The 27,234-nt window shown below is 44.5% G+C and overlaps 1 protein-coding gene across 1 annotated transcript in view; it reads right to left on the reverse strand.

Moving 5' to 3' along the window:
- Positions 1-27,234, reverse strand: part of NEIL3 (nei like DNA glycosylase 3) — a 63,214-nt gene that overhangs the window by 24,377 nt on the left and 11,603 nt on the right. Inside the window, exons 3-4 of the mRNA XM_019481359.2 lie at positions 4,969-5,103; positions 2,730-2,943 (exon numbers count right to left, since the gene is read on the reverse strand). Coding sequence (XP_019336904.1) covers positions 2,730-2,943; positions 4,969-5,103 — 349 coding nt within the window. The remainder of the gene's footprint in view (positions 1-2,729; positions 2,944-4,968; positions 5,104-27,234) is intronic.

Consider the following 27,234-nt stretch of genomic DNA (forward strand, 5'->3'; position numbering starts at 1 on the left):
GGGAAAAACAGTGATAAAGTGAAGACATAATTCAGGTTGAGGATGAAAAACAGAAAGTTACTTAATTGGTAATTACGTGACTAAAGGACTATAAATATTACTACCTGAACAAAAGGAAGAAGCATCCTCTTCCCCCACCCCAATGATGCTTGAGAACTGAAAACATCTGCTCTCCCTTCAAGGAACCAGCCTCCCCTGAGGATGTCTGGCCAGCTCTCAAGATGTGTGATACTGGTAATATACAATTACTGTTTGCTAAGATTATATCTTGCTAAGATTACTAAAACTGTTAAGATTATATCTATATACATGCTTGGAATTAATACTTTATAATGTTCAATAAAACTGGTTTATTGAAGAATTAACTGGGTGCTCACTTGGAGGAGAAGGTAACTGGGCGCTCGCTTGGAGAAAACTGAAGCATACTTTAAGGCAACATCAACCTTGCTGTTTGCTCTTTATTTGGGAGGAAAACCAGCAACCCCCTAGTTCTTAAGGCAACATTAATACACTGAGAAACCTTAGTGAAGTGACTTAAAACAGTGACTTTACACAGACAAAGAGAAAACTCAGACAGGTGCTCAGTGTCCTGTATCTGATTTTTCCTCTTCTTTTGCATTATTTACTGCTCTACAGCATCTTAGTTTGTGCCACTTTCCCTCATTCTTTGGGTGGGTTTGGGGGGAAGGTACCATATTTCAGCATTTTGCTTCCCTGTTTACCTAAAAGTTCCCAATAGAGGCAGAGTAGAGTGGGTTTTATTTCAGGTAGTTATCCGCACTGGTTGCCTCTTGGTTTCACAGCAGATTTTAAGATGTTGCTGTTAACCTGGAAAGACCTAAATGATTTAGAACCTTGTTATCAGATAGGATGCTCCTCTCCTGTGTGACATCTCCATGGAGACACTTGAGCTAAAGGCTCCTCAGTTTAATCAGAAGAGAGTAGCTAGCAGCATTTTTGCTAGGTTCCCGAACTTTGAAATGCACTTTCTCCTTTGCACCCCCAGAGTCCAGATTTATTAACCCATAGGACACACAAGACATTTTTGTTTACCCTGTAATTTAGGGGGGAGAAAGTTGAAGGGCAAAGGGTTTTCACATATGAACCTGACTTTCATTATCAGATGGAAAGTTGTTTTGTTGAAGTTGCAGGGCTGAGATTGTGAGAAAGGCAGACAGAGTGAACAAAACACCTGCAGAAGAGAAAGAACCATCTGCATTTTAGAGCTGTTCCTATGAAGGGGACACTTACCCCAAATAATTCACCACCAATTCAGTTAAACCAAAGTTAAAATTAGTGGGAACCAAAGTGCAGACAAGCCTCTGGCAGCTGGAATGGTGTTTAGGCATAATTTTTATTAAGCCTGCTGAACGAACATTGATAAAAAGTGACAATAAAACTGAGTCTGGCTGCAGAAGTCACAGCAAAGTACAACTAACGCTGATTATAACCTGTGGTTACATCTATACTCACCTGCGTCTGCTGCCAAAAGCTCTGGCAGCAGCTGCTTTCTGCCTCCAAAGCATGTGCACATCCATATGCAGCTACATTGCAGCAACTGTGCTACCAGGCTACCAAATGTATCTGAGGAAGGTGACAGAATGAACTGTAGCAGCTGACTCAAGATGTAGGAGTCTCTGTAACAGTCTTGCTGGGTAATGCCAGAAGCCTTATTCCACTTGGAAGAAGCAGAGTAACTTCTGCCAGAGTGGAGGGCATTGCAGGTAGACATTGCAGGCTTTTTGAGTGCGTCCTGAATCAAAACTCAGTAGCAGACTAAGCCAGTTCGGCTGAAACAGTGGTAAAAAAAATGGGACTGCAGAGGGAGGGTTAATTACACCCAGTATAGGAGTGGACAGTAAGCTTTAAAGCAAAGGCTTACAGTCTAACCTACAAGGTTAGGGTCAGGCTGAGATGAGCTATCCCTCAAATCCGAAATGCGTCCCCATTAATTTTGTACTGTATTTTGATTTAATTTTCATATAGTTAAAAGCTAGAAAGATTTTTATTCAGTTGACCTGGAATTATCACTCTCTCTCTCTGACCAACCTTGTCTTACTTAAGAATCCATGAGATCTAAGATTGTTTAGGGATTATTAAAGCAGATTCCTCCTGAAAGACAGAGAATTCCCCCCCATGTTTGGATCCTCATATCAGAAGAGGTCTGGCATATACAAAACAAGGGAAAAAATATAGCCAACAAAAGTGTGAGGAACAAAAGTAATTGAATATAAGAAGGCAAAGTGAAATTTAAAATAGCTAAAACAAAGACATATTTTGTCCATAGGAAGGAAAATGTACCTGTCGTTACCTGCCAATTAATTTGCTTTATAATTGCTTGGCTTGGCGATTTCATGGTTGAATAACAGTGCAAAACAGAAGGTCAGCATCTCAAAATTAAATTAATTCTTGGTTAAGAAGGCATCTGAGTTGCAGATGTAGCAAGCACAACCCTTACTTAGTCCAGTAGCAATTCTACCAACCATTACATAAACAGTGCCAACAGGCTCCAGAGTGCCCTACTAGCTCCCATGGAGGAGGATGAGCAAGCACAACTGGTAGGGGTCAGGAGGGTCTAAAGAACTGAGGACAGGGAAAACTAAAGAAGGGAGAGAGAGAATTATTCAGACGAAAACAACTTTCCTCCCCACAAAAAATGAAACATTGTTTGCGTTTATGTTCCCTGCAAAAAGAGAATTACAGAACATTCCTTGAAATATTTCACCTACTTTAATAGCTGGATGGAGACCACTGTCAAAGAGAGCTTCATTTTTTATGATATTTCCCACACCAGGTAACACTGCTTGATCCAATAACACATCACATAACATGCGGACTTTCTGCTGCTTAATCTCACTTTCTGCTCTTATGAAACTGAATTTTGGAGAGCATACATCCAGGCTTTCCATCATTCTTATTTTCTGTTCACTTTCAACTGCATTCCTGAAAGACAGACAAAAATCCTCTAACTTTCACAAAGAGGGCAACAATTTAACCACGTGCAAGATTTTCAAACAAGCAATTAAAATTGTTATAATATGCTACAAAGAGATCCAAAAGCCATGGCAGACACAAGCATTTTCCTTTCAAAAAATGTATGACAGTTCTAACTGACACATAAATGGAACAGGCTGGTACCAGGACAGGTGTACTACAGCTTTGTTCAGAACAACTGTAAGAATAATTTCCAGGGCTCTGCATTTAAATACCATTTCCAAAACTAGGCATCTGCTACACAGTGTCAGTCATAATTAACATGATCCATTGGTCATGGCACCTGCCTGGAACCTGGGTTCAATTTCATGCGCTAACTTCCTGTGTGACCTTGGGCAAATAATTTCTGCTCTTGGATCTCAGTTTCCCCTCTAATAAACAGAGGTATTCTATAGAGATGGAACATACAAAGACAAGTACAATAGAGACTGTGAATTACTTAATCAATAGAAGCCATATCTACTTTAATGCAGCTCTAGTACAAAGCACAACTTTCACAGTGCAATTTATTTCATTATCAGGCTGTTAGTTTGGTGTCTTTAGTGTCTGAGGACACAAAGATATCATAAGATTTGCTTTATTCCTGACCTAAACCAGATCTGCATGTCCATCCAGTTGCCACCACTGTTTCACAATTCAAGTGTTTATGTATAGCTGCGTAAAATGACAAATATTCTTCAGGCTTTGAAATGAAAAATCCTATTTTCATTTTTCAAAAAAGGACAAGTGCTAATGTATTTCACTAAAAGGAACTATCTGTTCTCTTATAATACTAATTAGTACATTCGGTATTAGCTTAACAGTTAAAAAAGCTCATCATAGTAAAGGACTATTGAACCACATTGCACTGTGAATGCTAAAGATGACAAAACCTTATTCTGATAAATGTTAACCAATGCTCAAATTAAATGCAACTATAAATTACAGGAAACATTCAAAAACCATGGTAGGAGGTCTAAGAAATATTTTCATGTATAGTTTACAAATAATATGAAATGCATATATATATATATATATATATATATATATATATATATATATAAAGCTACTTTGTATTTATGCAGCCCCTTTCATCTTAAGGCTCAAAGTGAACAAGTCTTGCAATGATCTTATTTTTCCATAGTGCCAATGACTAGAAATATGTAAAATACATTTTTGGGAAATAACAAATCATGTAATTCTAATAAAAATAGCCATATATAAATACTGGGGATGGAACAAACAAGTAATTATTAGAGCCAGATCCTGTCCTTTGAACAGTGTCAAAGAAACAGGCCACCTTCTTAGGCAACTGCAGGTTTTCTGACCTTAAGGGCAAATGAAGAAAGGACTATGTTCAGTAGCTAGAGTAGATGACAGAAACCAATATACTGGGTTTAAAACCCAACCTGCCACTAAACTCTCTATAGTAGTGATTCTCAACCGTGGTGCTGAGGCACCTCGGGTGCCTTGAGATTCTTTCAAGGGTGCTGTGAGGTAGCACACAATGTTAGCACTATTATGTGTATAAATATGATTCACAACGTAAATTTAGAGATTGAAGATAATTAAACCACAGTGTTTAAAGACATTCTGCTCTGTTGTGATCCGAGTTCTTGACAACAGAAGAATTATTCTATTATTTTTCCATAGTCAAGAAACAAGTGAAAACTAACAGCTGGCATTTTCTGAGGAGTGCCATGAGCCTAAGGTGCAGGGCTATCAATGTGGCTCTAAAAGGTTGAAAAACACGTTTTTCAGAACTTTCAAAAAGACACTTTATTTACCTCATTGTGCATGAAATAGGGAAAATTATACTGGCCTACACAACTCAGATATTTAGGTAGTTAAATTAATCACTGTTTATAACAATGTCAAAGCATTTCATATGAAAGCCACTGTATAATGCAAGCTATTATCTTCAATATTCTCTTCTAAAGAAATTGTATATTAAGCATATGGTGAACTGAATATGAAAGAAATATTTAACTTTACCTAATCTCTACTGTAGCATCAAAAAAACAAACCAAATCATCAGTAAGCTGTATTTCCAGGACTGGTGATTGTTCATTCTTCTCTTTGCTTGCAACAGGATTAATATGCATGGAACCATTCATGCCGAAGTGAACCCTAGGTGAGAAATACACTTTTGAAAAATTGCACCTTAACTTTACTTTCAGATATTTAACAGTTGGCATTTCCACTTACTAATTCATTAAAATATGTATTAACAAGAACTGTCATTTGTCATTGATGATTTTGGTATATAACACCTTCCTAGTCCCCGAATGTAGTGTCTCACCCAGGAAGTTTTGACTCGTAATACTGGCTTCCCAAAGCAGATGCCAAGCTCCTCCAAGGGAAGTACAACAAAGCCCAGGAACAGTGAAAATTAAAACACAGTTGTTTTCTTTCATGCCAACGCATTTCAAAATAAAAAAAATATCAATAAAAGACTCAAATGTTTAGCTCCCAGACTATTCCATCACTAGCTTATCTTCTTTTATGTAGAAGTGAACTAGAAAAAAAACAGAAGTCTTTCATTATTACAACCAAATTTCAGCAGTTAATTTAAAAACGAAAACCAACCCATAGTATTTGCCATATCTGGTTGTCTTATTTCTCCACAACTCTGTACAAGTCAATGATTGTAAGGATATTTTTAAAACAATCCAGTTCTGAAAATGCTTTGCTGTGTGTTTGTTATCATTAGTTAAAATGGGATTGAAGATTGAAGTTGAACTTGCTCAAAAAACAAATCTGATGAAGCTGAGGTGGTAGTTAGATATTCATACTGGAAAAGATTGTTCCAGTCCTAAGCAAGTTTCAGGGAAATCTCCATTTCCTCCACAGATAAGCTTTCCACAGGATGCAAATATTTCCAATAAGCCAATGGAAGAAGGGTATCCAACATTTGTTACTATGTTTAAGGTATCCCAGGTGCAGACTATTAATTGTTTTAAAGGTAAGAACAGAGATCTGATATTTGATGCAAAACCCTGCTGAGAGCCAGTATAGTAAGCAAATGGGTAAATCTGACTGCAATCCTGAAAATAATTCCAAATTTTGGGAACCTCTTAATAATGGGATTATTATATGATCTGTACAGAGGGGTTTATTTTTGAGGCTAATATACCCCACATCCAAGGGTATAATTGTAAACTTTCTTTAAAAACATATTTTAAAATAATCAACCTTCTTCTAACATGCAACACAGGAGCCAAATAGTAGACCAAACGCTTGGAAACTAAACAAATGACAAACAACTGAAGACAGCACTTCTAATATTATTTATTTTTTTATTCCCTCCCTCATCATTGTTACACACCATTGGGATTTTACTTTTCAGTAAGCACTGGAAGGATGGGCTTATTAAATATTTACAGGTAGCTTTTAGGCTGCCATGTGTCAAGAAATATAGGCAAACTCTACATTATTATGTAATTGATTACAAATCCTACTAAAATAAAGTGCTACTGTAAATTCATTCTAAAGAAGTATATTGGGCGTTTCAAATGCTTTCTCTTATAGCTCAGTCAAGTTGAGTTAGTAAATACAGCTATTTTGGTAGCACTTCTTACTGCTGTGTGTTTCCAATTCTCAAGTGCCATGTTATAGTACTGCACAAGGTTAAGCAGGCAATTTTTTTAAAAACAGGTGCTTTAAACTTTGTGCCCTGCTATCAATCACAAATTCATTTAACGTTTCCCAAAAGTTCTCAATAAGAAAAAAAATTATGCATATTAATAATTTAATTTATAGAGGTCCAGTACCCTGGTTAAAGGTGCACTAGAGTACTATTAACTGTCGTAACTACTGAAATTTTTATTTTCAATCATGAAAAATCATTTCTATGCAAAAAAGATACCTTTCCCATTAAAAACACTTAAGAATTTTAACAATTTCACTCTGTGTGTGTCATTATCTTTGATGTGTTGAAACAAGGAAATAGCACTTTCTCATTTTAATTAAGGGGAAAAAAGCTATATTTAATTAAAACCTAGATTCTGCTGTTTGATGACAGCTAGTGTTAAAAAACCGATGAATTGTTTTTGGTTTTGTTTTAAGAGAAAAAAACAGTTGTTATAACTGCATTTGTGTGCAAGATTTAGTTTTATCTTTCTTTTTAAAAATTATTTACATTCTCAGTTTTGTCAGAGAAATGTGCTTAATAATAATACAAACTATGTTATGGAGAAGACACCAATAGTACACTTTTCTAAAATAATTCTGCGAAATGTCTAGAACTAACTTTCAGTAAAGTCAGAAAAAGTCTTCCCATTGTTTGTAGAAACATAATACAACACAGAATTGCTGTCAGACTATATACACAGAAACCCTTTCTATGCACCAAGTACCTAGGTTTTGCTCTTTTTAATAATACAAACATTTAAAATACATTTACAGGGTCTAAATTTCTAAACTGAAGATTTCTAAATTGAATTATACACTTGAAATCCAAATTGCCAGCCTATTCTCAGTTCAGTACCTCTCAAAGCCCTAACAGTCCTTTCCTCTAACCTAATTTAGTGATGCATCCAACGGGTAAGATTCATCTAGACATTGAAAGCTATGTAACAAAATTCCCCAGCAGCCACCTCTTTAGGGTTAACTAACTTATTTTATAATCTGTTTCAAAAGCGACTAGCACAAAGATATCCAGGAGCAATCAAAATTAATGAAAATCATTATCAAGTCAAATTTGATGACACTACATACACTGTCATCACTAGTGATTTTGATGCACTTGTACTATTATTACTGCGCCTACTTTTGAAAGTTGACCTTAAATGACAAATTTCTCAAGAGTTTATCCTTCATTATTTGGCCAGTTGCATGTGGAAACAACAGGACCATATTGTTCAGTGTAGATCACAATATAGCAAAAGTAGATTCCCTGGGAATCTTTTAATTTATGGCAGCCAGTATGCAATCTGTACGGAGGGATTTATTTTGAAGCTAGGTCTTCTTTATCCCTTCAGACAGCCCTCCTGCACCACTGTGCAATCTACAAGTAAGATGCATGACTGTAGGTTATATGTCCACTGAACAAACGTTTAGTGGTGCCGTCAGCCCAATCTAGGTACGTCAGGATGCAGGAAGGGGCGACAGGGATTAGGGGAGCCTAGAGAGTCCTTGGAGGGACATAGCAGGTCCATGGGGGAGGGGTTTTGGTGGGACTGAAGAAGCTAGCAGGTTCGTGGGGGGCAGGCAATTGGTGGGATTGTGGGGGGGGGGGGATGGCAGGTCTGTGGAGTGGGGAGGGTTGTCTTCTGGGGGTAAGGGGGTCACCGAGTTAAAGATAGCTCTGTAAGGGTAGCAGGAACGGAAGGAAAAGCATAGCTCTGGAATTGGGGCGATCAGCTGGGTCTTTCTAGGCTCAGGGCTGTGCTGTAAATGTGCATACATATTCCCAGGACCTGATCTACAATCGCACAGTTCATTTTAAGACGTATGATTGTAGAACAGGTCCTGCGTGTACATATGTTTGCTGGTGCCTATCGGCATTGGCATCTTCTCCATCCTTCTCAAGTACGCTTTTGGAAATGATCAATCTGGTGTACAAACTGAATCAAGGACAGACAGCAGCTTGTTCAACATCAAACGATTTCAGAGCAAAAGGCATGTACCCAGTTCGCTGTTCAGGATCTGCTCTTCACAGATAATGCTGCATTCATCTCTAACTCTCCTAATCAATTGTAGATCATAATGAATAAGTTCAGCATGGTAATCACTATCAAGAAAACAGTTGTCATATCACAAGACACCATCATCCCACCTAAAATCTACGTCAATAATGAAGCTCTGGACAATGTAGATCTTGGCTCAATTCTTACCAGCTCACTTAGCCTTGATAGAGAACTTCATATAAGAATCAGCAAAGCCTCTGTCACCTTTGGCAAACTTACCTCACGGGTCTCAAACAACAAGCTGCTAACCCTGATTACAAAGGTGTCCGTCTATCAGGCTTCTGTCCTCAATACCCTTCTTTATTGCTGTGAAAGCTGGGTCCTGTATTCCAAGCAGGAGTGGAGATTGAACAGTTTTCACCTTCACTGTCTCAGAGAAATCCTTGGAGTTACTTGGGACCAACGGATCACCAACAATGAGATCCTTGAGGGAATTGACCCAGAGTCTATGCATACTACGCCAGATGCTCACAGGCTGGGACTTGTGAAGCACATGCCTCAAGATCGTCTGCTGAAAACTGTACTCTATGCCCAACTCAAGAACTGCCCACAACACAGAGGAAGTCCAAAGCTCCAATACAGTGAAAAGGTCAAGCAAGGTTTCAAAAAATTCAGCACTCCCACTGACAACTAGGAAAACCCTGCTCACAACCACTCAATTTGGAGAAGCTGGGTCAAGGCTGATGCAGTCACCGTGGAGAGACAGAGAGCCCAGGCTGAGGCCCACAAGTCAGCCAGGAAGCAGAGGGTGCTTCAACTTCCATCTGGCAAGTGGACATGTAGCCACTATGGAAAGGTTTGCCACTTGCGTATGAGGCTCTTCTCCCACACCATTGCCAAGCACCACTGATTGGCTGACTTCATAGATTTCATAGATTTCATAGACATTAGGGCTGGAAGGAACCTCGGAAGATCATCGAGTCCAGCCCCCCGCCCAAAGGGCAGGATGTCAGCTGGGGCATCAGCTGGGGTCATAGGATCAAATTAATTATGTCTCCTTTCATCTGTCAAGATGTTGGACAGCCTGCCAGGATTTAGGCTAGGAGCCTGATCTAAGTAAATCAGGGTCAGTGGGGGAAGTCTGGTAAGCAGGTCTGCAGGAGGTTAGCAGGTGAGGGGGGGGGGAGGGCGGGGAAGGGAGAATGGCGAATCTGCAGGGCAAGGTGAGGTAGGGGTCTGTCCATGCTGTACACATGTTTGAGTTAGATCAGGCATGGGTTAGAGCAATCTACATAGTTCACCTTCTAAGTGAATTGAAGTTTGATTGGACCAGCCATTTTTTACCCAATCTAACCTTCCAAATGTCTGTACAGTCCAGCACTTAGATTGACCGTGTAGCAGAATGCCACCTTTGTACATTTCCCTTCTGGACATGGATATAACAGAAGCCCCTTCTTGTCTGCACCCCCCATTTTGTGCATTTCTTTTCCTTCTAAGTATTGGCAGAGGCCTTACACACTCGTTGCATGGGTGTGGCAAGGCTCAGAGCAAGCCAGAAAGATGAAGAAGCTTTCTGTAGGAGAAACCTAGAAACTACATCTACATATCAATTAAGCTCAGTGACACTAAAGAAAACAAACCCCCCCTGCTAAAATACCCACTGCAAAGACTGTAAATATATCCTGTGCTAACCTAACTCACTTACTGTCCCCTGTAGCCTTTGATCCTCACTATCTCACATTGCATTTTTATATTTTTCTCACAGTGCATTTTCATATATCTCATCTTTATCATGCCACCATAACAACTTCTCTCTGCCAGAGAAAAAGGCCATAGAATCTCTAAGATGTAACCACCAAATAGCAATAAAACCAGCAGATAAAGGAGGAGCCATAGTCATCCTAAACCGTGAAGATTACATAAAGGAAGCCAACAGACAGCTCTCTGACACCACCTACTACAAAGAAGTACAAGAAGATCCTACTCCCCTTTTCACCAAAAAACTCAACAATACCATCAAATCATTTCCATCGAGACTACAAGAAAAACTACAGACTTTGATCCCCCCACTACCTAACCCGGGGACTTCTTACATGCTCCCTAAAATCCACAAACAAGGGAACCCTGGCAGACCTATCATATCCAACCATGGAACCCTATCTGAGGAAGGCCTTCGATATGGTATCCCACACCATACTAGTGAACAAGTTAAGAGGCTGTGACTTGGACGACTACACAGTCTGGTGGGTGGCAAATTGGCTAGAGAGTCGTACCCAGAGAGTCGTAGTAGATGGGCCGGTATCGACCTGGAAGGGTGTGGGCAGTGGGGTCCCGCAGGGCTCGGTCCTTGGACCGATACTCTTCAATGTCTTCATCAGCGACTTGGACGAGGGAGTGAAGTGTACTCTGTCCAAGTTTGCAGATGACACAAAACTGTGGGGAGAAGTGGACACACCGGAGGGCAGGGAACAGCTGCAGGCAGACCTGGACAGGTTGGACATATGGGCAGAAAACAACAGAATGCAATTCAACAAGGAGAAATGCAAAGTGCTGCACCTAGGGAGGAAAAATGTCCAGCACACCTACAGCCTAGGGAATGACCTGCTGGGTGGCACGGAAGTGGAAAGGGACCTTGGAGTCCTAGTGGACTCTAAGATGAACATGAGTCGGCAGTGTGACGAAGCCATCAGAAAAGCCAATGGCACTTTATTGTGTATCAGCAGATGCATGATGAATAGATCCAAGGAGGTGATACTTCCCCTCCATTGGGCGCTGGTCAGACCACAATTGGAGTATTGCGTGCAATTCTGGGTGCCGCACTTCAAGAGGGATGAGGATAACCTGGAGAGGGTCCAGAGAAGGCCCACTCATATGGTTAAGGGCTTGCAGACCAAGCCCTATGAGGAGAGACTAGAGAACCTGGACCTTTTCAGCCTCCGCAAGAGAAGGTTGAGAGGCGACCTTGTGGCTGCCTATAAGTTCATCATGGGGGCACAGAAGGGAATTGGTGAGGCTTTACTCACTAAGGCGCCCCTGGGGGTTACAAGAAATAATGGCCATAAGCTAGCAGACAGCAGATTTAGACTAGACATTAGGAAGAACTTCTTCACAGTTAGAGTGGCCAAAGTCTGGCTTGGACTCCCAAGGGAGGTGGTGCTCTCCCCTACCCTGGGGGTCTTCAAGAGGAGGTTAGATAGGCATCTAGCTGGGGTCATCTAAACCCAGCACTCTTTCCTGCCTGTGCAGGGGATCGGACTCGATGATCTATTGAGGTCCCTTCCGACCCTAACATCTATGAATCTATGAAATACCAGGTTTCATTGAATCAATCCTAAAACCGCTCGTCACCCACTGATCAAGTTTTGTACAAGACACTACAGACTTTCTATGGAAACTTAAAAACCATAGACCACCTTCCCAGCAACACATTCCTAGCCACCATGGACGTTACCAGCCTATACACCAATATCCCACACCAGGATGGGATCCAAGCCTACCTTACATATCTGCAGGAACAAGATTACAACTCAGAATACAGACCCAAAGATATTACTGACCTTATACACTTCATCCTCACACACAACAATTTCACTTTTAATAATCAACACTTCCTCCAGATGATGGGAACAGCTATGGGCACTAAAATGGCCCCACAGTATGCCAACCGTTTTATGAGCCACCTGGAAGAAGACTTCCTCAAGAACTGCACCATCAAACCCTTGCTATACTTAAGATATATCGATGACATCTTCATCATTTGGACTGAAAACCTACAATCTCTGATTGAGTTCCATCAGAAACAATCACCATCCCTCCATCCAACTTTTTCTAGAATACTCCAGCACCAGCATCTCCTTTTTAGATATGACGATCAGTATCCAGAAGGATAAAATACAGACCACGTTATACAAGAAACCCACAGACCAACATACATATCTGTACAGAACCAGCAATCACCCTAAACACACCAAAAAAGCTGTGATATACAGCCAAGCCCTCAGATACCACCGCATTTGTACTGAAGAGAACATTTTACCATTTTGTATTTTATGTTTTTAAACTCTTAAGGAATGTACTCCCTGTAGAATGAAGTTACACCCTGGACCATTGTTAAAACTGCACTGAAATTGTAAAGTGATATAATCTGTTGAGTGAATGCGAGTGAATGATGATCATCAGTAGACAATAGCCTAGCCAAAGGAACTCCAGTTTAAGCTAATCAACTGATTCTTGGAACTGAGCGCTCACCCTAAGGACTATTCCTGTAGTCCATGACAATACAGCCATTAAGTCAATAAATCAAAGGTGGACTCCCAAAACTTCAGGTACCAGCAGGCAGAGACCCCTGTGACTAACAGCTGTCAGGTAGTACTCAGTGACCTCCGGATTGGGTAGCCAAGATGATGCTGGGGGTCACACAAGTCTGCCAGAAAAGGATAAAAGGCAGTGAAGCGTGACCCTCAGTGGCACCCTCTCATCCAGCACCTGACCTACCAAGACAGAAGGACAAGCAGGTGACCCCCCTCCTGGAGAAGACATCGCCTTGAAGGAAGCTGATCATCAACAGCAGACTCCAGGGCCTAGGTAGATATACTGACACCAGTGCTCCCACAATCATTACAGCAGCTACTATATACTACATGGGTTTGAATGAGAGTGAAAGAGAGAGAGAGAGAGAGAGAGAGAGAGAGACTGTGTGTGCGCGTGTGCATGCTAAGGTAACAGTACCACCCATAACTCAAAGTTTGCATTAATGATTTTATTGGTAACTTCACGTCCCATCTAATAAACTAGACTGCATTATGATCCCACGAGTTGGTCCTTTGTAGCCAACAACCTAACCCCTAGTTAGGTCAATCTAAGTACAAAATCCACACGTGAGTGAACTAAGCTAGATCTTGTTGCCAACCAATATTTTTTTTGCCCTATCTAAGCTCCCGAATATATGTACAGTTCAGCACTTTAGTTGATCAAACAATTGGTAAAAGTAATAATAAAATAAAGAATTGTTCAGCACATGGATGAACATGGCTTACTCGGGAAGAATCAACATGGCTTTGACAAAGGCAAATCATGCCTCACCAACCTATTGAGTTCTTTGAGGGTGTCAGTAAGCAGGTAGACTGGGATGATCCAGGTGAAATAGTATATTTGGACCTCCAAGAATCCTTTGACAAGGTCTCCCATCACAAGCTCTTAACTAAATTAGGTAATAATGGGACTACAGAGAGCATCCACTCATGGATTAGAAATTGGTTTAAAGATAGAAAACAGAGAGAGTATAAATGGTTTTCAAGGTGGAAAGAAATGAACAGCAGGGACCCCAGAGATATGTGTTGGGACCAGTGCTGTTTAGCATATTCATAAATGATCTGGAAAAGGGGGTGAGTAGTGAGGTGGTCAAATTTGCAGATGACACAAAATTATTCTAAGTGGTAAAGATCAAGGTGGACTGTGAGGAACTACAGAAGGATCTGGCACAATTGAGTGAATGGGCAGCTGCATGGCAGATTAAATTCAGTGCAGGTAAGTGGGAAGTGATGCACCTGGGCAAAAATAACCCAAACTATACCTACACTGTGATGGGCTCTACATTAGCTTTTACAACACAGTAAAGGGATTTGGTAGTCTTTGTGAACCGTTCACTAAAAATATCAGCTCAGTGCTCAGCAGCTGTCAAAAAGACAAAGAAAATGTTAGGGATTATTAAGAAGTAAATTGTAAACAAAACTGAAAGTATCATCATTCCCCAATATAAATCCCTTGTGTGTCCACACCTTGAATACTGTGCCCAGTTCTGGTCCCCATATCTTAAAAAGGATATAGAAGAACTAGAGAAGATCCAGAGAAGGGTGAAAGGACGATGAGTGATATAGAGGGGCTTCCATGAGGAGAGACCAAAGAGGCCAGGCCTACTCAATTCAGGAAAGAGACACTTGCTGGGGAATATGGTAATGGTTTACAAAATTACAAAAAAGCAAAGAGAAAGTAAATAGGGATTTATTATTTACTAATCTCTCACAATGCAAGAACGGGGGGGGGGGGGGGGAGGGGGTATCACCAAAGGAAACTAGTAGGTAGTAGGTTTAAAACTAACAAAAGGAAGTTCTTGTTCACATTAAAGTGTGGAACTCATTGCCACAAGATGTGGAAAGTGACAGTTTAGCCAGATCCAAAAAGGGATTGGACAAAATTTTGGAGGAAAGGGGCAGCAATAGCTATATTAAGAATGGGAGTTAAGGATACAGACTCTGAATTAGAACTTCCTAGACCTTAAATGCTGGAGGCTGCAAGTGAGAGAGGAACAGTGGGAAAAAAAAAACCCTGGTCATACCCAGTTTACTCTCCCTTTCAGCATCTACTTTGTGACACTGTGATTTGGGATACTGGGCAACATGGACCTATGGTCTGACCCAGTAAATGGCAATTCTTAATGTTCTTGGCTAGGGACAGAAGTTGCACATAAACTGCCTTAAGTGATTAGAAACTGGTTTAAACCTGTACCAGAACAGAAGTTCAGTGCACGTAAACCAGTTTCAGCCATTCTGAAACTGGTTCATCCATCTTGCAAAATGGCTGAAACTGGTTTAAGATAAACGTGGTTGAATGTAGTATCAGACTTAACTGATTTGGGTTATACCAGTTTAAGCAATGTCTGTCCCAGACCCCTTTCCTTGTTTAAGTTAACCGGAGTCCCCCAGCATCCAAGATGCTTTGTAGCCCTGGGCTGGGCTGTCTGCTGTAGCAAAGCAGGGTTGCCCCTGCCCCTCTCCTTCCTAGCCAGAACACTACCACTGCTCCAGCTGGCTGAGGGACTGCAGCGACTGCCAGGCTTCCCCCTCCACGGCCCCCCTTTGCTGGCTGCTCAAGCAGGGATCCCGCCTCCTGTACCTCTCCTATGACAGGGACTCCAGCGCAAGGACCCACCACCTGGTCATGCCTCCCCCCACCAATGCTAGCTGATGCTGAGAGGTGTATGTGTGGGTCTCCAGTTTCATTGTAATAAAGGCAAACAACTAGTGGCTTGCAAATGCAAATGCACCCTGCGACAAGAAGAGCTTAAAACTAATGAAAGAGATGGGGTTTTTTGTAGGGCTTGATGGGGTGATAAACTTTGTTCTACCAAGCAACTTGCTAGCTGCAATCTGTCAGTCTTCAAGAGGGGACAGAGAAAGATGTACAAATGATCTGGTTTGCAGACAGTATGAAGAAGCAGGAGCGGAAGATTGGAAAGCTCAGTATCATCAACAGATGCAGGATCTGGCAACACTCCCACCCCTTGAGCAGCGAGCAAGGAAAAGCCTGGGACTGTGCAGGCAAGGTGGGGGTTTACACCTCTCTGTAATCAGAGCATCCTGCCAGGGGCTGGCCACCCCCACCCTCCTCTCAGCTCAGCATTATTGAAGGGAAGGGTAGGTTGCCCTAGCCCCCTCTAGCCCTAGCTCCCACGGCTTCCAGACTGAGCCACTGCAGGCATGTGCCTGCATTTCTGGAATAAAAAGGGAATGTCTATCCACCTCCAAATTGGTTCAAGTTTTGCAGGTTAGATTAATCTGCAAAAACTGAATCAATTCAGGCTTGGGCTTATTGAATGTCTGTCCTTAGCCCTTATGATCTAATCCTAGTTAGACTGATCTGAGTGTAACATTTGTACATACTCTATGTTACAGAGAGCAACTAGCACGCAAGCAAAACTGTTTTTCTGCTATATATAGGTGCCACATGTATGGATGCAGGCTTTTCCCAGCAGTGACCAGGGAAAGAGATAATCCTAGAAGTCTTCATCATATCGCTTGTGGTGCAAAGTGGTAGGGTAGTTATAGCATCTCATTATGGCTTCAAGGCCAGGGACAGACATTACATATAAACCAGTTAAAGTGATCAGAAACCGATTTAAACCTGGAACAGAACAGACGTTCAGTGCACATACATCAGTTTCAAAATGGCTGAAACCAGTTTGAGATAAACTTGGTTGAATGTAGTATCAGACTTAGCTGACTGAGCTCAAACCAATTTATGCAATGTCTGCCCCAGACCCCGTCCTGATTTAAGTTAAATCAGACTCCTGCAGCATCCTGGCACGCTCTCTGGGCTGGGCTCTTTCCTTCAGCCCAGCAGGGCTGGCCCCATCCCTCTGCTCCCCAGCCAGAGCAGGGACAGGCAGTGGCAGGGGTCTGGCCAAAAGCTGGCCTGGAAGAGAACAGGGAAGACATTTATTCCCCCCCTCCATCCCCTGTCCCACCAGCATGGAATTGCACTTCTCTGCTGGCTGCCCCAGCAGCAAGAGCATGGCCAGCCCAGGCAGTAGCTTTGGCTGAATTGGCCGGAGTGGGATTTAATTCCCCACCTCCCACCAGCAGGGACCTGAGCCAGGTCTGGCAGGCCTGGCCAGATGCTGGCCAGCATGGCCTCTAAAGTAGAGGGGGCAGGGTGGGGGGTTATTCCCCCCTCTACCCGCATTGCCTCCAGGAGATTGCAGTGGGGTCTGCCTGCCACTGCTGCTTGTTGTGTCTAAGGCAAGCAGTGGAATAAACTCCAGTGTCCAGTGGAGGGAGGCAGTTGGGGGCTTATCTTGTTGCTTGTCTTGAGTACAGAATGAGCAGCAGTGGTGGTTGGGGCAGGCAAACCCTGTTGCAGCCCCTCTAGGGCAAAGAGAATAACTCCACTACCTGCCCCTCCACCTAATGGGCCCTGCTGGCCAGCCTCTGGCTCTGTCCCCACCCGGCAGCTGAAGCAGCAAGGAGGGAGCAACTATGACAGAGCTGTGACTGCAGCAGCGAGGGGGCAGGGTTCTTGATGGGGGCAGCAGCTCCTATCTGTCGGGGCCAAGGGGCTGTGGCCAGCAGCCCGGGCACATGGGCCGGGGAAAGTGGTCGGCACGGCGAACTAGAATTAGGCACTGACATGTAGAGGTTGATTAAAGATTATTTTACTTACATCGTAGGTGGTCGCGGTGCAGGCAGGAAAACTTTCTTGAGTTGCAGTTACAAAACGAAAACAAAAAAAAACTCGAACAAGACCTGCAGAAAACTCGAGCCTCTTGAAACAACCCGGATAGAGCTCTGGATACACACACACACACACACGGAGTTTGCTAGGCTCCGTGGACCGACCAAAAGCGCGCAGGGTGGGGTACATCGAGGGATCAGGCGGCGACGGGGAGAGGCTAGAGGTTGATCAGGCCCCTGTATCCTCCTTTAAGGCACACGCGGAGTTTGTTAGGCTCCACAGCGCGCTTAGAGTTCTTCACGAGATGGATATGAAGTTCTCCTCCTCCTCCAACTTGGGTGGAAACTGCTCAAGCCTCTTATACGGCTAGCAAGCCAATCGCTAGCCGCCACGTGGGAATAATTTAGAAACAGCCAATAGTGGGACACAAATTTGCATGCGAGTGGCAGGAACTCTTTTGCACCGGGGTTTTCTCTTTGCAACTGAGAATTGCACCGTGCAAAGAAAGCTCCATGTGGCGGGAAATAATTCTCCAGTGCCGAAGCATACACAAAATCATACCCTTTGGGTCATGACACTATCATGGTTTCCCAGAGTGCAAGCCCCTTCCTGGTGGGGAGGGGCAGACTGTGGAGTGAGGGAAGCTGCTGCAGACTGCTGTGGCAGTGCTGGCAGGGGCTCTAGTACCCTCCAAGCCCCAGCACTGTTGCGTACAGCCCACCGCAGCTCTGCCTGCCCCGCAGAGAAGGGGCTCACAACCCCCTGACAGGGGCTGCTGCCCCCATCAGGAACTTTGCCCCCTCACCACTGCAGCAGTGGGGTGCGGATGCAGTTACACGCTGGCCGGCAGGGCTCCTTAGAAGGGGGGCAGTGAGAGGAGTTACTCCCCTCCCTCTGGCATCTGGTGCAGGGGGCAGGCAGGGGCTTAATCTGCCGCTTACCCTAAGAAGGGAGCAGTGGTGGATGGGGCAGGCAGACCCAGCTGCTGTCCCCCAGGGACAGTAGAGGGGGAAATAATCTCCCCCCTGCCCCCTTTTCCTCAGAGGCCATGCCACCTGGCATCTGGGCATGCCCAGCCCTGCCATGCAGCGGTGAGGGGGGAACACCTGGCAGACCCTTGGGTCCCTGCCAGTGGGACAAGGAGGGGGGAATTAAACCCCTCTCTGGCTAGTTCAGCCAGAGCTACTGCCCAGGCTGGCCACAGCCCTCGCTCCCCCGCACAGTCGAGGACATGCTCTAGCATTCCCCTGGCTCCTGGCCTGAGCAACTGCAGGCAAGTCCTGCATTTCCTCAGTCCAGAGGAAATATCTGTGTAGCTTCAAATCAGTTCAACCTAGGCAGGTTAGACTAACTGCAAAGATTGAATCAATTCAGGCTCCGGCTTTTTGAATGTCTGTCCCTAGCCCAAGGGTCCGAATTCAAGCCCTGACTCAGTCCAAATGTCACCCTTAGTCAATCTGTAAATGGGTAGCTAGATGTGATGCGACACATATCAGTCCTTAGTGTACTACTGGATAAAGCATGGGATGGCAACCTTATCTATTTGTGGGCCAGTACTTGCAACCTGTTTGCCACTGTAGGCCACCAATCTGCCACTGCTGCTTCAGCTGTCCCAGCTCTCTGAGGAGGGCTGCTCTGCCACTCCTCTAATGAAGCATCTTTTAAAAAGCATGGTGAATAACCACCTGGCCTGGTTAATTTTTTAGCGCAATTTTCTTCTGTAGAGGGAGGCTGCCATAGTGGGGCAAGAGAGCACCCCTCCACACAGAACAGTGTGGAGCAGTAACAGATGATTAACTATTAGTAAAAGGCACAATGGATCTGAAGCTGGGTAGTAGTGGGATATTGGTGCACCACTAATATAAAGCACAATGGATCTAGCCTGGGTTGCTGACTCTAAGCTAAAGAAACTGTTATCTCTTAACCATGATAACCCTATGGACCACCAGGCTCAGAAGAAACTTTGAACCTGACCACATAACAAGGAATTCTGCTTGCTATCTTGAGAATAAGTTTTCTAAAGGCAGTGTGTCAGGGCCTTTCAGATCAGTGCAGACATGGGACTGAGTGGACTAATTATTTAAAAAAAAGGCAACAATTTCCAGTATTTTGAATGCCTTAAGTTTCAGAATCATTTATTATGATATCAGTTAGGCTCGGGAGTGGTGAGAGACGCACGGGTGAAAGCCTGCGGCGCCCCCACTCCCCTGAAGCCCCCCAGAAACCCTCCAGCAGCCGCGGAGCCCCCCGCCAATCCCCAGCAAAGCCGGAGGCAAGCAGGGCCTGTAGAGAGAGGGGGCTAACCCCCTAGTGTGTGGGAGGAGGCGGCTGAGTGGAGCCAGGCCGGGCCAAGCCCCGCGCAGGCCCCTATTTCGCCCAGCCCCCCAGGGAGCCACACGACCAGAGCCGCGTGAACAGGCTGCGCAAACAGGCACGCTTCTCTGCCGGCGCGTGAGTTAGTGCGGAGTTCGCACAGGAGGGCCCAAGACCCTGCCTGCGCACCCCCCAGGGTAGACAGTCCCAGTCGTAGCCAGCCTACCAGAGGCATGACACGGATGGGCATGCGCTGCACCCCGAGGGTCCCCTCGGGCTCCGCGGCCCCCCCTCTGGCACCTCAGACTGCCACCCAGACGGAGCCCCTGGTTCCGGGCTCCACCCAGACAGAGCCCCTGGCTCTCGGCTGCGGGGGCTGCCTGTCCCTTTTTCAGGCTCTGGGGCCTGGGAACATGGTGACCTCCCCTTGTGGGGTCTGCTCCCTTTTGGGATCTCTGGCACGCCAGCTGGAGGAGCTCCAGGCCACAGTTCAGAGACTGTGTGCCATCAGGGACTGCAAGCAGGAGACAGACTCCTACTGCCAGGCCCTTCTCCCCCGGGAGGCGGAGGGTAGACCACAGTCTCCCTCCAGGCTAAAGGAGGACTCCGGGACCTCCCGCTCTGTCCAGCCAGGGGTATGGACCACGGTGGTCAAGGGCCCTAAGGCCCGCCGCACCAAGGCCCCTGCCCTGCCAGAGCTGAGCAACAGGTACGCACCTCTTGCTGCTCCAGCAGAGCCTGCTGAGTTGCTGGCTCCCACAGGCAACATGGGACCAACTGCAGCTACCGCCCCTGCTCTCCCCAAGACAAAATGTGAGGTGTTTGTTGTGGGAGACTCTCTCCTGAGTGGGACTGAGGGGGCAATCTGCCGCCCCGACCCCTTAGCCCGGGAAGTCTGCTGCTTCCTGGGGGCCCGCATCCAGGACATTGCGGAGAGAATCCCAAAGCTCCTCCAACCCACAGACCACTATCCCATGCTCCTTATTCATGCGGGCACCAATGACACGGCTCGGAGCGCTCCCAGCTGGGTCATGAGGCACTATAGGGATTTGGGAGAGGGCTAAAGGGTCTGGGGGCACAGGTGGTGTTCTCGTTGATCCTTCCAGTCTCAGGCTACGGGCTGAGGAGGATCCATGTAGTTAACCAGAGACTGCAGCGCTGGTGTCATCGGGAAGGCTTTGGCTTCCATGACCACAGCCCGCTCTTTGGTGAGAGAGGCAGCGAGCTGCTGCGAAGAGATGGCCTCCACCTCTCTCCCCTAGGGAGGAGGCTCTTTTTAGCCAGACTGGCTGACCTGCTCCACCGGGCTTTAAACTAAGCCCGCTGAGGGACAAGGGGACTACCGCCACTGCTGGCCCGCTGAGCAATCCTTGCAAACCCAGCTGGTCAAGGCACTTAAGGGAGCCCACCCCTACCCCAGCCCTGGTAAAATCTGTGGGCAAGGAAGGAGCCCCCCAGGGGATACTTGCCTGCCAGTACACAAATGCCAGGAGCTTGGGGAATAAGCAGGAGGAGCTCATCCTCCTGCTCAATGCAAATAATTATGATGTCATAGGGATAACGGAGACCTGGTGGGACTCCACCCATGACTGGACCACAGGTATAGATGGCTATACCCTGTACAGGAGGGATCGTGTAGATAAAAGGGGTGGGGGTATAGCTCTCTATGTTAAGGAAAGCTACACGTCCCTGCAAGCCGATATTGGTGACCAGGGTGGATGACTGGAGACCCTCTGGGTTAAAATCCGTGGGGAACACAGCACAGGGGACACAATGGTGAGAGTCTACTACAGACCTCCCACCCAAAGTCCTGAGCTTGACCAGAAGTTTGCCCGGGAACTGGCTGAGGCGGCATGCTCCAGGACCATGGTTGTCATGGGTGACTTCAATTACCCGGACATCTTGTGGGAGGATCGCTCAGCAAAATCCGAGCGGTTGCAAAGCTTTCTCTCATGCATGGATGACCTCTACCTGACTCAGGAAGTCTATGGGCCAACGAGAGGCAAAGCGCTGCTCGACCTGGTGCTGGCTACTGGGGATGACTTAGTCGGCAACCTAGTGATCGATGGGAAGCTGGGTGACAGCGACCACAAGCTGATCACCTTCACCATCCGCCGAAAAGCTGGCAAGTCAGTCAGCAACACGGAAGTCCTTGACTTCAGGAAAGCCAACTTTGACAAGCTCAGGAGGCTTGTCAGTGAGGCCCTAAGGGACCATGACCCTAGGGAGAGGGGAGTTCAAGAAGAGTGGTTGCTCCTCAAGGGAGCGATCCTCAATGCACAAGCTAAGTCTATTCCATCTTGGAGGAAAGGCAGCAAGAGGGCACAGCAGCCCCCCTGGCTCTCCAGGGACCTAGCAGACCTCCTGAGGCTAAAAGGAAAAGCCTACAAAGGATGGAGGATGGGAGTCACCTCCAAGGAGGATTATTCTGCACTGGTCTGGTCCTGCAGGGAGCAGACCAGGAAAGCCAAGACTGCAACTGAACTCCAGCTAGCTTCGATCATCAAGGACAACAAAAAGTCCTTTTTCAGATATGTGGGGAGCTGGAGGAAAAGCAGGGGCAACATTGGACCTCTGCTGAACCAGATGGGCCAACTGACAACTGACGTCCAGGAAAAAGCCAACCTATTAAATGGGTACTTTGCGTCGGTCTTTCATCAGTCCCATGGGACGCCCATGCCCGCTACGGGACAGGGAAGTCCGGGTGAGGGTGATCCCCTGCCCTCCATTAATGCTGACCTCGTGAAGGAACATCTTGAGAACCTGGATACCTTCAAGTCAGCCGGCCCTGACAAGCTACACCCCAGGGTACTCAAGGAGCTGGTGAGCATCATAGCCCAGCCTCTAGCACGGATCTTTGAAAACCTGGCGCTCTGGTGTAGCGCCCGAAGACTGGAAGAAGGCCAATGTGGTGCCTATCTTCAAGAAAGGGAGGAAAGTGGATCCAGCTAACTATAGGCCCATCAGCCTGACTTCTATCCGGGGGAAGATCTTAGAAAAGTTTATTAAAGAGGCCATCCTTAATGGACTGGCCGACACCAACATCTTAAGGGATAGCCAGCACGGGTTTGTCGCAGGTAGGTCTTGGTTGACCAATCTCATTTCCTTCTACGACCAGGTGACCTTTCACCTGGACAAGGGAGAAGAGATTGATGTCATATATCTTGACTTCAAAAAAAGCCTTCGATCTGGTATCCCATGATCACCTCTTGGTGAAACTGGCCAATTGTCGCCTTGGGTCCTCCACGATCCACTGGTTGGAAAATTGGCTCCGGGGTCGGACCCAGAGGGTAGTAATTGATGGAAGTCACTCATCATGGTGTCCTGTCACCAGTGGGGTCCCCCAAGGCTCTGTCCTTGGACCCATATTGTTCAACATCTTCATTAATGATGTGGACACTGGAGTCAGAAGTGGACTGGCCAAGTTCGCCGATGACACCAAACTTTGGGGCAAAGCATCCACACCAGAAGACAGGCAGGTGATCCAGGCTGACCTGGACAGGCTCAGCAAGTGGGTGGAGGAGAATCTGATGGTGTTCAATGCCGATAAATACAAGGTTCTCCACCTTGGGAAGAAAAACCCGCAGCATCCTTATAGGCTCGGCAGTGCTACGCTGGCTGGCACTATGGAAGAAAGAGACTTGGGGGTCATCACTGACCACAAGATGAACATGACCCTGCAATGCAATGCTGCGATTAGTAAAGTGACCAAAACGCTGGCTTGCATCCATAGATGCTTCTCAAGCAAATCCCGGGACGTCATTCTCCCCTTGTACTTGGCCTTGGTGAGGCCGCAGCTGGAGTACTGCATCCAGTTTTGGGCTCCACAATTCAAAAAGGATGTGGAGAAGCTTGAGAGAGTCCAGAGAAGAGCCACGCGCATGATCAGAGGTCAGGGAAGCAGACCCTACGATGACAGGCTGAGAGCCCTGGGGCTCTTTAGCCTGGAAAAGCGCAGGCTCAGGGGTGATCTGATGGCCACCCATAAGTTTATCAGGGGTGACCACCAGTATCTGGGGGAACGTTTGTTCACCAGACCGCCCCAAGAGATGACGACTAGGTCGAACGGTCATAAACTACTACAAGACCATTGCAGGCTGGACATAAGGAAGAATTTCTTTACTGTCCGAGCCCCCAAGGTCTGGAACAGCCTGCCACCGGAGGTGGTTCAAGCGCCTACATTGAACACCTTCAAGAGCAAACTGGATGCTTATCTTGCTGGGATCCTATGACCCCAGCTGACTTCCTGCCCTTTGGGCAGGGGGCTGGACTTGATGATCTTCTGAGGTCCCTTCCAGCCCTAATGTCTATGAAATCTATGAAATTAAAAAGCACTAGGATGGGTACAACTGAAACATTTGATCATGTACACTCAGTAAATAATTGATAGAGAGCTTAATAGTTAAAGCTAATTAAAATCCTGCACCAACATGGGATTTTGCTCCCATGCTGGAGTTTAGGGCACATTCTCTCATCTTTTCTAATGGAAAAAACATTTTTGAAGGGAAAATAACTTTTTCAAAATGCTCTAAGTAGTAAGATTGTTTTTTAGTACCATCCTGTAGCCCAGTGTTTTGATACCAATGCACAGTAGGAGGACAAACTGATCTTTCACATACCCAATTAAATTTAAATGTAGTCAATTAAATAAGAGTGTTAGTCTTTGTCACTGTTTTACTGGTTTTGTTAATAATTGCATTTTCCTGTGTTTAAAATGTTTTTATTCTCTGTTTTATACAAGACAGGCCAATACTTGCAGGGAAATCAGACTAGGCCCAATTCTGCAAAAAAACCCAACATACACACACCAGTCTATTCAAGTGACTACTGAAAAAACGGTACTTAACCTGTTTCACTGATTCTCTTACAGTCAATTATTTCAAAACATGGTCTATAGTTCAAAGTAAATGAAAAGGAAAATAATTCTATGTCGATTCTATACTCATGTTCATTATAGCAATTATAGGTTACAAGTAACAGCAGGCAAAAAAAAAGAAGAAAGTCATATGTGTGGGTTGATTACTTTTGCTTTTCAAAAATGGTAATAGAAAAGTTTTCGATTTCTTTAAAATCAGTTTTAATTATATAAACTTGGCCTTTTCTCTGAAAGGCATCACAAAGACTGGCAAGGGGATACCACTAGTCTATTCCCAATCAGGTTTCTATAAACCCCTGCCTGAAAGATGAGAAGACTTGTAAAATGAAGAAATACTTAAGATTCATCAACAATCCAACTAAATAGATTTTGGTTTCTTCAAACATCAGAATGTTGTCTCATACTTTGGGAAAACCTTGTCTAATAATTGCTCTTGGCATACCAAGCACTTCAGCATATCAAATAATGCAAAGTTACCAACTCCAAGACTTAGTTTGGGAGAAATTTGATTACTGAACAGTCACCATTCTTGCTAGGCGCCTAGGGAGTTTTTGGATACTGTCACTGTTTTTGGATACTTGTGTTAGAGTATTTTGTTTTAATGCATTTTAATTTATTTTGAAATTGGTATCTTCTGGTATCAGTGTTATGGTCTCTTCATTGAAGGTAATCACATCTTATGACTCTTTGAGCCATAGTTCTCTAATATTTTCATCACTTTTAAGCTATCTTATCTGCCTCTGTTAACATAAAGCTTTGTACCTGGCAACCAGCAAATCCTTGATACCAGAAATAAATTTACATTTCATTCTCACTAATTAGTAATATATCACTTCCTTTATGTATCCAGCATAGAACCCACTGTAAGCTGCCCTACTCGCAGCCAAGCATTTTTAAATCACATAACTCTACTACAACAGTACTGTCACTGGCAATATATCATTGCTTCATGAGCTGGCAGGGACCTGCTGATATTGTTAGTTTCAAACTTAGAAAAATCATGACCTGACACCTGTCCAGGATACATCCACCTTGACAATGAAATGTACTTTCCTTGAACATAAGATAATAAAATAAAAAAAAAGTTAAAAAAATATATATTGACAAGGAAAAAAGATGATTTAATAGAAGTTTCATGTTCATGTTAACTAGCTGAAAAGTCTACCTGCCTATATTATACTACAACGCATACAAACTGGCTCTGCTTGATTGAAAAAAAAGTCAGTCTTAACAACATATTTTGACTTATGTTTGCTATCACTCTTTTGTTTTAGTGAATATTCATGATAAAAAAGTGTGTAGAAAAGGAATAAAAACTAGAAATTATCCTTAGACAAATAGGCCCAAATTTCAGAGGTGCTGATTAAACACACTCTGAACTGAAATCATTGGGAATTACCTACATAAAATAAATTTGGATTGTACTGATTAAGAGCAAATCACTGGGTTTAAAAAAAATTGAAAACAGCCGTCATGTAAATATTACAAAATTTTAAAAGGTCTTGAAGTTTGTTCTGTGAACTTCTGTTCTGCAAACTTTAAAAACAAAAAAGAAGAAAGGTCATTTTAGTTACGGCCACATGGGATCACCATATCTATTATATACAAAATAACACAAGAAGAGAAGATCAGTGATGCAAAGCCGAGCACTCAAAGTTTAGGAGGTGAAGAGTTAAAGTTGCCCGAGTCAAACCTTGATTTTACTCCCTTAGGTAAATACAGTCTCGAAAACTCAAAGTTAGAATTATGAGAGGTGTGTTCTCTTCATCATTCTGCTCCAGCTCTTATAACCATCGCCTCATTCACTGTCCAGCTTGCTGTTGAAACCTTTATCCCAACTTTTGTAGAGAATGCTTTACTCCCTCAACCACGACAGCCTTTTAACATTTTTTTCTTCAATTTTAATGTAGTTTTTTTTTTAATTGAAGATTTGTTTCATTTTTTAAAAGAGATTTTATACTGACTCCATTTGCTTTCAGGTGGAAACCTATTGAACCAGTGGCTGAGTAAATCTGGGTGAAACTTAAGACCCAGATCTTAGTTACCTACACGAAAAGAACAACTGGACGAAACAGCAAGCCATTATTATGAATGCTGACCAGCACTCAAGGAGGATGATACACATTTTACCAATGGCTTATCCATCTAGTTACTACACAGCAGAGCAATGCCAGAAATCACACAACTGAATTTCTATTCTTGTATCTGGCAAGGAACAAGGTTCTTTTGGCATTATAACCACAGAAAAAACAATTTAACACATTTATTCTTAAAGGCAGCACAGCTAAGATGCAACTTGACATATAAGAGACCTGGGTTTTGTTCATAGCACCACTCGAAGTTACCTCACTTGTAAAGGCATAAGACGTGAACAACGCATGCCCCCAGAGGCTGGGGGGGCACAGTGACTGCCCACAGGCAGTCGCAGCAGTGTCGGCGGCGGGGGTAGAGGGTGGTGACCACCCACAGATGCCGCCGGTGGTGTCAGCAGTT

This window comes from Alligator mississippiensis, chromosome 2 (assembly GCF_030867095.1).
Source record: "Alligator mississippiensis isolate rAllMis1 chromosome 2, rAllMis1, whole genome shotgun sequence".
NCBI classification, from domain to species: domain Eukaryota; kingdom Metazoa; phylum Chordata; order Crocodylia; family Alligatoridae; genus Alligator; species Alligator mississippiensis.